Raw genomic sequence first — 10,405 nt, 5'->3', positions numbered from 1 at the left:
TGCAGGCAACACTCCTCTGCAACTGCCCTCCGAACTGCCCATAAGCAAAGCAGCCCTGCAGACAAACGGAGGGCTCCTCCACCAGAGCTGGCAGATTGCAGAGGCAGTAGATCCAAAAGCCTGGAGGGAACTGCACAAGGAATACAGCAGCACTAACAACACACTGAAACAACTAACAGGGAGAAAAAGAAAAGAAGAAAATAGCCAGCCCAAAACTGATAGACATCTTTAATTTAAAAACTGTATAAGTTTATTCATTGGGAAAGTGCAAAAAAATACCCCAGGGACAGTGCATTCCACTTCAACAATTAAAACTGCATTAAAAAGTAGATAGGAAGGTCTGAATCTTAAAAAGAACTAGCACAAAAGCTACTGCTTTTCTTTGTTTCAATATATTTATCTTTGGGCAACAGAGATAGTCACTGATTAATTTTTTAGGTACTTAATTTACAACTTCATTGCTTCTATTTGCAAGTCATTCTGTTCCTTATAGATGCTAGCTTGGGACTGGAGAACCAAAACACACAGGCACTTAAGAGAGGGCAGTTTTGAAACAATGGGGATGTTGGGCTCAGTCACATACTGCTGGGAGGAGACCCAGTTGGAGCTACTAAATATTCTAAGTAGATATCACCCCCAATTGTTTCTCTCTAAAATCTGAGATAAGATGTTCAGTACCACTCATAAAAGCAGATTCTGCTGCAGCTGAGGGGATGCAAGCTGGCAAAAGGAAAGCACAGGACTACAGCAAGCTTACAGCAGGTGTTGCTTGAGGGAGCTGCCAGTTTCTGACCACTGGACCTATTTTTGCCGTAGAAGTAATTATCTTGAAAATGTTGCAGATAGGTCTTACACCCATAGCAGCCTATTCTCATCCATACTTGTTACTTCGCTTCAGCTGGGCTTTACAAGCCCAACAGGATTCTCTATCACATAGCAATTGTGTATCTTTTGCTAACACTCTCTGCCCAATGATTTCAAAATACTTTATAAGCATCACTCCTAAAGCTTAAACCAAGCTTCACCAGAAGCTTAAAATTCTCTGACATACAGGTAATTTAAAATACCTGTAAACATCTGCCAACAAAATGCCAATAGAGTTCATCTCCTGAGTCCTGAACTCATCCTTCCTTTCAAATTCTTTTTCTCCTCCCACCTATTTATTACAGCAAGAAGGACTACATTTATTCTGCACAAGTTTATTAACTGCAATACAGACAAGTGACTTCCAGTATTACACTAGTTCCTAATTCCATATGGAGATTGCCTGTCCAGTCCATGTCAGTATGATCTCCTGGTTTCAGCTGACTGTGTTTGGTTTATGTCTTTTGGCTTTGCTGTTCTCATGATGACTGTCTTCAGAGGGTGCTTGGCCCTTTCCGTTTGTCCCAGATTCCTCTGGAAATTTCTGACCCTCAGCCAACACCTGTCGAATAGTCATGTTGATGCGGGAGGACTGCAGGTACTTGGCACACACCTGCCAATCCTCATCAGAGCTGTGCTCAATGACTGAGCCAACAGGAAGGTCTGAAGAAAGAGCTTGGTCGAGGCATGAAGGCAGAGCTGTGCCCTCGGGGTTGGGGAGGACGCGGGGAACAGCATGGTACAGCAGGCGGCTGAAGCCAGACATCACCATGATATCTCCACTGTGCATGAACATTGCTGTCGGGGCCTCCTCCCGCTTCAGGCCCCCAAGCAAAAATATCGAGGATTGCCCAAAACTAGAGATGGTATAAGGATGGAGAGAGAAGAGAAAACAAATTCAGGCAGAGAACAATTTTCTGCACAGGAAGAAAATATCAGTAGTTAAATTCCTTTATTAAAAACACCCCGAGCAACCACAAAAAACAGATGGACTCCTAAGAACAACTTTTCAGTGGGAACATGGCAAACAGGCTAAGAGATCTGGTTCAAGACAGGCACAGTGTGAGCAATTGCCCTGCCAGGTCTGAAGCCCTGCTGAGATACTTCTTTAGTACCTAACTGACACTGCTGCTTTAGAACAGAACTCTGCTCTGTGCAAAAGAACTCTTCACTCCAGGCACTACATCCATGCTATTCAAGCAGTCCTTAAAGAAAAACCTATGTCCCTGACCTACAGCCTTCTGCTAATCAGATCTTCTGACAGTGAAGATTATATACCCAAACTACATCATACGGCCTTCCTATAACCATACGCAACCCTAGAAAAAAGCCACCAATCTTTCCATAACACTCAAGTGTGCTTTCCTTGACTCACCTGAATGACAGCAGGGGCCGAGAATGGTCTAGTTCAGACTCATCCACATGAATTCCCAGTGAAGAGTCAAAATGATAGTAGTTCAAGATCCCTGCTTGGGCTTGGAAACCCCGGAACCCACAGGCTGCAGCCACTTGTTCTGATAGGAATGCAAGGTCTGAGGGGAAAGGAGTGTGGTGATTTGCTGAGTACTTCTGGAAGGATGAGAGGGGGGGGGAAAAAAAAAGAAAGCCACACCCAACACATCAGAGCAGCAAATACAACTGGAAACAAACATTGAAAAAGAACTTGAAAGTCTGGCTGATAGCCACGGAGAAGGACATCACATTTGCCTAGAAAATGACTACAGCACAGGCAGAACCACAGCAAGTCTACCTCTTACCATTAAAATCATGGCCTAGGCTGAGAGTGCCAGAGATTCAATGAATCGTGAAGTTAATCATTATATCTAGATGCTAAACTTGAAATCAGTAAGATTAGTACCAACATCCTGAGGATCTTCTCAGTCACAACCTGAAGCTGCCAATGGAAAGACAGTCCTGTAGCTCATCAACAGAGCTCCAAAACAACCATCTTTATTCTCAAGCATCTTATTCTTTCATGAGTAAGAAACAGTAATCAGTTGCAAACCTACTTTTTCTCTCTCCCATGAGTGATTCTGAGAGGACTGGAAGATAATAACCAAACTTTTATTAAGGCCATCCAATAACAGGTTGATCTGGTAAATAAAAAGCTGCAAGCAGATTTGGTTATCTGCAGTATACAGGTAAGATGCATATTCACTCTGCCCGTGTTTATCAGCCTTCATCTATCTCAGTCTTATGAAAATAGTTTATTTTGATCAGGATCCTCAAAACAGCTGTTGGTTGGTAAGAATGTGCTATACTGGTTCAGACTCCCTTAAGCTCAAAATCACAAGAGCAGCAGTCTCTTCTTGCTCCTGCTCAACCCTCCCAAGAAGAGGAGTTTCCCAGAAGTCACACTCAGCTTTATTTAGCAATGCTTTTGTAATCATCCCTTTTGGTAGGCAAAAATGCCACTTACTCTGAAAGAGCTGCAGGTTTAGAGCTGAGTGCATGCTCTCATGTTAACTTTCAAAGGAAAGAATGCAGCAATGGACTTTTGCTGTTAAACCCTTCACAGTAAACTAATACAGATTAAAATGTTCTTGAAAACACAGTTTGTTAGTGCCTTTCCTCAATACTGTCTTGTAGGATCATAAGCATTTTATTCCATGATGTTCTTCTCTGTTTGCCATTCTGAGTGCTTATGGCTAAGAAAAATGGAGAAGAATTTAATCTCAATACCTTAGTATTCCAGTTATAATGGTAACCAAGGGTCACCCAGCGCAGCTTCTCCAATAGGCTCCTGGGCTCCCATTTACTGGAACCTTTCCTTCTACAGAGACAAAATATAAAGAAATAGGATATGTGTTAATTTCTGAGGGGTCTTCTGGTAGTGCAGCATACAGTAATGAGATTCACTCATCCATTTCACAGCCTATTAAAACCAATCAATGCTATTAAAAACAATCAATACTAAACTTTTATTTTCAGTGCCAATACTTTCTTCCTCCAAAGACCCTGAAAATTTAGTTCATGCAATGTGTGCAAGCTATGGGGCCTACTGCCAACTGTTGTCAGTTTGAAAGCTTGTATTTTCAACATGGTACCTAAGAGGTTGTCAGATGGAAACAACACAATGAGCTGCGCAGATTTAGAAATCAGAATTAAACATGTCCTATTTGAGCACCTGAAAGACTGGAATCTGAAGATCTAAAGGTGCAAATGCAAGGAAAAAATATTCTAGGCACCTACTGGAAAATTACAAGAAAGAAAAATGAGTTGCCTGACAGTGAAACACAGCATGCTGCCTAATACTGCAAAGGATGGTGAGTTCTACTACTTGGTGCTTTGATAAAACATCCTTAGGACAGACTGAGTCACAGTAAAAAGCAAGACTTCTCTAGCTATGACCACAGCATCAAGAAGTCTAGACGGCAGGTGTCCCCTTATCCAGGCTGCTACACAAGACAAAGAACTGTTCTTATCACATGACAACCCTAAAGTAAAGGGACTGAGTGGTCTGAAGCCACACACCAATTTACCATTCTTACTTGAAGGTGATGAAAGCAAGAGGCTTCAAGGACGGACTTTTAGAAGGACTATGGAAAAGCTCTTGAAAAGTTACAGAGTATAAGTAACTAAATAAGACAGAAGTATGTTAGTGACAAATACAAAAAGGAAGATACACATCTATCTTCTAGTCTACTCATTCCAGCAATTTCAGCTTATTTTTCTCAAGTCAAGTCACGTGGTATGGTAAAAAAAGAAAAAGAAAAGGGAAATACACTGAAAAGATAAATAGCACCAGACGGTTGGCTCCCATTTATAGCCTCATTAATTCAGCCAAACATGCTCTCTTTTACAAAAAAAAGATTTGTATTTGTGCTGCCATGGTCAAGTCTCAGTCAAACATCTGCATTTAGTGTGCATTTCTACCTGGATATGCAGCTTGTTCCTGCCCTTCAACTATGCCATGCTGATAGCTCCTAAGATAAAACAGGACCAGGAGTAAAAGGCCAGTTTCTCTACTTTTAGTAATTTTTCTTAGCTCACTGATTACTGAAAGTAGTCTTGCCAACTTCCATCTGTCATATGGTAACAGCAACTGCAATTACCATAAACACCAACACAGTAACTGTCAAATACATGTTGCTTGGAACAATTTGTGTAGCCTACAAGCAGGTAACACAGCATTTAGAAAACATGGAGCCCACAACTTGTTCCTGTACAACCCTCAATTAACAATGTTCATAATGAAACATTTTTAGCATGTGCCTTTCAAAAGTGCCCTTCTTTCGCTACAGTGCTAGTGTTTGCACAACAGCAAGAGCCCAAATGCGTGTGGGAAGTCCTCATTCCCAGAACTTGGTATTCTGCATGTGATTTCATGTGTGATTGCTAAGAAGGGGAAAGTGTGAGTGTTGTGTACCTTGAAACAATGAGGTCCTGCAGGAAAACACAGAAAAGGTCTAGTATAACTATGTTAGAACAAGCATGGGAGCTTTGGTCTGAAGATCCCTTGTGTCTTTATTTTCAGGGTCATGATTGCATCTGTAAAACCCCTCCAGCCTTTTCCTTATACACAATGATGGACATATCTATATATCTCCCTTGTGGGAATGCTCTATCCCCTTTTATGCTTTTAATTGTCCCCAGTACCAGAGACAATACTCAGGCTCCACTTTGTGAGGAAAGCACAGCATATATGTCTAGGAACTGTATAGATTCACCCTACCTTGTGACTCCTGCATCCTAAAAAGAGCAGGTAAGCCCCAAGGACATGCATGCATTATCCTGAGGCTTTAAAAAATCATTAAAGTTGTGATCCATCTTGGAAGTAGACCTCTTTTTAGTTAAGCACTGTTTCTCGCCTCCTAGAAAGGCTTTCACTACAGATACTAGAGAGGCTGGCTAGTTTTGATCTGCTGCCACTAGGTATAAGCACAATACAGCAGTTTGCTCACTTGAAGACTTAGGCAAGTACTTCATAAAACTGCCAGTGTTGCTGCTAGCCATCACTCTTCCAAACACTGTTTTCAACTGAACTGGATTCAGCTGCAAATGAACTTCTGATCATTCTCTGCACCCAGGAGGTCCTGCTGGGAGAGGCCTGTCAAGTACCCCACTTTTTTCAGCCACTGGGCATAATGCACAATCCTTTCAAAGAACAATTTTTCATGCTTGATGGAACACAAAAATGGTGTCTACATTTCTGTAGCTAATTCTGATCGAGCCTAGAAAACACAAGTCAGGGCATAATTTCTCTCCTAGGTGCAAACGGCTAGAAGACCAAATCTTGCTTTTGCCATTCTGTATCTTGTAGATGTCAAGAGTTTTTTTGAAGAAAAATCTCAGCATGTCAATCTCACTAAGAGACTGAGGTGGAAGATGAGCATTGGAGGGAACTCTGCACCATCACATGAAACAATCATTATGAAAAATGAGCGGTGAAATCAATAAGGTAATGATAAACATCCAAGTGGCTAAAAGGTTGTGTAAACAGTCTGTCTTATATGTCTTTTTACAGGTGACATTAATAAAGTTCAAGCTTTAAAAGACTTTTTCTTTTTTTAAACTTTCTACCTGACTTCAAAACTGGGACAAATTCTCCATTAAATTCCAAATCAGGTAGAGGAAAGGCAACTGCATCAGCTGCAGAATTCTGAACCTGAAGGAATCTTTCAGATTAAACAGGATTGCCATTAAAATGGTACATTTAATACATTTAATTCGATGTCATGCTGAATTAAGAAGAACCACAAACAAAACCAAACTAAAAGAAATACTTTAGAAAATAAGAACACAGAAACTGGTAGATTTAAGAAGTTCAAGAGAGTACCGCTAACAGCACAATTACAGTGTACCGGGTCTAAGAGCTGACTGGGAAGAAGTGCTACCATTAGTGGGAAGTTTTGGAAAGGATCCCTTTTGCCTCAGGATAACTGAGGCCTAGGAGGACTTCATGGTTCTACCTGTAACTGAGTTTAGCAAGCTTCCAAGCACCACATCAGCCAGGGTCACTATTTAACATTTCACTGATGGCTTTAGAACAATATGCTACTAGAAAATCCCACTAAGCATGAAAGCAGAGAATTAACAAGGAATTAACAAGGATGCATGTGAAGTCATGAAATAGCCATCTTTAACTTGGTGTGACACCATCTGTATGCTGCCAGCATGTACACAATCTTCTTCAGCTTTCCTTTCCTGCTCCATTTTCTTAGACCTTCTCAGAGGTGAGATCTGGCTCCATTAGTTTTGACCACCAAAGGTTATAGTGGAGTTACCTCAGCTGCTCCTTGCTCTGTCCCCACAGGTCCATGGTCTTCTCAGGAGCCATGTGCAGGTCCAGGTTGCAGACATTGGGTTTCTCAGGGTATAGCTTGAGACACTGCTTCACCCAGTGACGCTGGCAGCCCGGAAGGAATGGGTTTGGTATGAAAATAAACCCTGACCACAAATAAAAAAGGAGAGGATGGAGAGAAAGTATGATTAGGAGTTTCCCTATTCTTTTTCTGAATCTAGAGCAAAGGACAGGAGTCAGAAGTAGTGAAAAAAACTGACTGTGCATATAAGCTGATGAAATCTATTATAGGTAAGTTAAAACTTACTGGGTTTTTTTTTTCAGAAAAAAACAAATGATGGCACAAGGGAAAAGGCAGAGAGGGCAGCCTGTGGTCCAAACAAAAAATGACAATAAAGGACATATCTGTGTAAGGCATATTGATTACAGGAGACAAAGGAGTAAGAATATGAAAATCCAATTGCTTTGGAGCAAATTTTATTTTTTCAATTATTCAGCATGACTTTTGTCTTAAGCCCTGCAAAGTTAAAGTAATTCTGGCCTAGTTTTTCTACACTTCAAACTAACTTTATCCTGTCTCTGAACTCATACTTTCTTCCTATTGCTACTTCAGAAAGAAGTTCCTGGGCTGAGCCAGTGTCTAGTAATGTAGTGTCCTCCCCTTTGCTTCATGCTTATTTCCAGGTAAGTCTGGTTGTATCCACATTTGCATTTTGATACAGTAACACTCAGAAAGGGGCATGAAAGTCAAATGATATCCCAAACCACTTGCTGTTGACTGCAAATACTTTGCAGGCATTGTTAATTAACAAAACAAAATAAACATGCAGCTATTCTGCACATTCATTTAGCCAGGCACCTCAGGCAGGGTTCAAGCAGTAGCCCATAGGAGAAAAGCTATTAATCTGTACTGTACCTACTCTGAGAATCAAGGCACTCTCTCAGAGACTGTCAATTCAGTAAGGCTCACCAGCACAAAATCCACATGCAAAGAGAGGTAAGGATGTAAGAGGAACAAAGGAAAAGGAGGTTTTAAGGTTTTGGCCTACTGTATCTTTTTGAACTTCTCAGTCATATCAAGTTAACAGAGACAAAAACAGATGAAAAAAGAAGCAGCAAAGCTAGGAGTCTTAGCAGGATACAAACTTGCCTTGTGAAAGTGGTAATAAAAATACAAAAAGAGCAACCTGCCAGCATACCTCACAGACTCAAGATTAAAGTAACGGGTTAGAAAAAAAGCCTTTAGTGTATTAATAACACATGGTCACTCACTTCACTCTGTTTCCTGCACTTTCAGACTATGGTGGCCTTCTGATAGGTTTGGCTACGGGAAGTTTCTTTGCCAGAAGCATTACATTTACTTTCTGTTGGCATTTACATAGAACAGAATAATAATATTGCCCATCCTGTCTACAGTTTTTGATGTGGGGTCCTTGAAGCACTTTACTACATTCATGAAATTACACTCTACTATGTATGTATTATCCCCAGGTATTAATAAAGGCATTGAAGCCTGGAGGGCTAGTTACAAGCAGAGATGAGAACAGGAATCCAGATTTTATGGCTTTTATATCACAAGCTTGGAACATGCTCATGTCACTCCAAACCTTTCCTTGACCTAAGTTTCTCCTAAGAAACTAGACTGGTCTAGAGTTACAAAAGCAGTAACAACTAAAAAATGGGTTACTATTATGCTTACTGTATCAAGAAAGACAGGAACTGAATTTCTAACAGTTGCAGAGTTTTACTAAAAAATTCTATGCAAACATAGAGCAAAGATTAATAGTGCTAGAATCAGTAACTTGCACACATAGGAGGGAGAAGAGTAAGAAATAAGAAATGTATTTCTGTAGCAATCTTTCTGAACTGACTAAAGTTCAGAAACACCACAGACAAACTTTGAAGACAACATAACTAAACCTCTTCGCCTTGAAAGATGTGGGGGGAAGGGCAAAAGAATTACTCTGTTAATCTGTATACTAAAGAAAGCTGCCCTGAGGAAGTAGATGCAATTCTCTTACTGCAGCACTATCTTGCTACAAACTAGGAATTAATTCATACCTACTGAAAGTGGTCTCCAACCTCAGTCAAAGGAAGGATAAGACATGCAGATGTCTAACAGCAAGAAAAACCTCTCATAAAAAAAAAGTGTGTCAATTACAAAGACCCAAAGACAGCATCACATGCTTCTCACAGAACTCAGGAAACCACAATAGAAATTCGCCCAGATCCCTTAGTCTTCTATTTCATTGCTTACTGTGTGGACAAAACCAAATTCCTTTCCATTCGCTCATAGACAAACTAAAGAAATTCTTAATTCACTTAGAAGGCTATTGGGACAGTTGGTTACACATCTCCTACTGTTTCAGGATGTCCAGATAAAGGTAGCTGAAAAATGACAAAATATTATTCTTTTCAAGTCCACATGACTTGATTCTAAACAGGACAGATAATTTGTCAATGTATTTGCATTTCATTTTAGTAAAAGGTTTCCTTTGCCAAAGCAGAAGAAAAATGCAGTTAAGTGGAAAACCTGTGATTCCCCACAGCCCCTATGTAATTACTAGGAAAGACATTTAGACAGACAGTAAATGGCAGGCAGACCAAGCGAGGGCAGCTATAATATGACAGGTAAGTGGAACAAAACATTTATAGAGGCAAGAAGAGGCAGAAGCCTTTCTCCTGAAGTTGTTCAATTCCCTGTGTATTAGACATGCCAGATGGGTAGCATGGCTGCTTCAGTTTCAGGAATGGTAGGCTGGCTTCATAGCAACCACCCACAGAAACTGAGGTCCCAATGAACCAAAAGAAACATGAGAAAAAACAAAATTAATCAAACAAAAATCCCTGAAATAAGGAGGATCTGGGGAACTACAAAGTCACCAGCCTTACCAAAACCCCTGATAAAATTATGAAGCAAACTTTCATGGCAGCTGCTTCCAGACACAGTGGTTGAGAACAGACAGCATGAAAGGCAAATTTTGTGTAACCAGCCTTATTGCCTGCTACAGTGAGATGTCCAGACAAGGGGAAAACAGGGGATGTTGTTTACCTTGGCTTAAGGAAAGTTTTCCACTTGGTCTCCTGCAGCATCATTGGAGCCAAACTGGGGGCCCATAAATTTTTTGGGGAAATTGAAAGGGTAAGCAAAAGGTGGCTGGATCACCAGGCTTAAAGAATAGTGATCTGATGATTCAAAGTCTCACCAGCAGCTGTTATGAGCTCTGTTCTTTGATCCTGGGGCAAAGACTGATAACTACATCTACATCAACAACATGGATGGATGGGATGCTCACC

At 40.7% G+C, this 10,405-nt stretch overlaps 1 protein-coding gene across 1 annotated transcript in view; it reads right to left on the bottom strand.

Annotated features, from left to right (window-relative positions):
* Positions 1-201: 201 nt before the first annotated feature.
* The window catches only part of ALKBH1 (alkB homolog 1, histone H2A dioxygenase), a 14,196-nt gene continuing 3,992 nt past the window's right edge, over positions 202-10,405 (bottom strand). Inside the window, exons 4-7 of the mRNA XM_039552219.1 lie at positions 7,092-7,254; positions 3,547-3,637; positions 2,240-2,433; positions 202-1,721 (exon numbers count right to left, since the gene is read on the bottom strand). Coding sequence (XP_039408153.1) covers positions 1,301-1,721; positions 2,240-2,433; positions 3,547-3,637; positions 7,092-7,254 — 869 coding nt within the window. The 3' untranslated portion in view covers positions 202-1,300. The remainder of the gene's footprint in view (positions 1,722-2,239; positions 2,434-3,546; positions 3,638-7,091; positions 7,255-10,405) is intronic.

This window comes from Corvus cornix, chromosome 5 (genome assembly GCF_000738735.6).
Source record: "Corvus cornix cornix isolate S_Up_H32 chromosome 5, ASM73873v5, whole genome shotgun sequence".
Taxonomy (NCBI): domain Eukaryota; kingdom Metazoa; phylum Chordata; class Aves; order Passeriformes; family Corvidae; genus Corvus; species Corvus cornix.
This window is presented reverse-complemented; position numbering and strand designations above follow the sequence as displayed.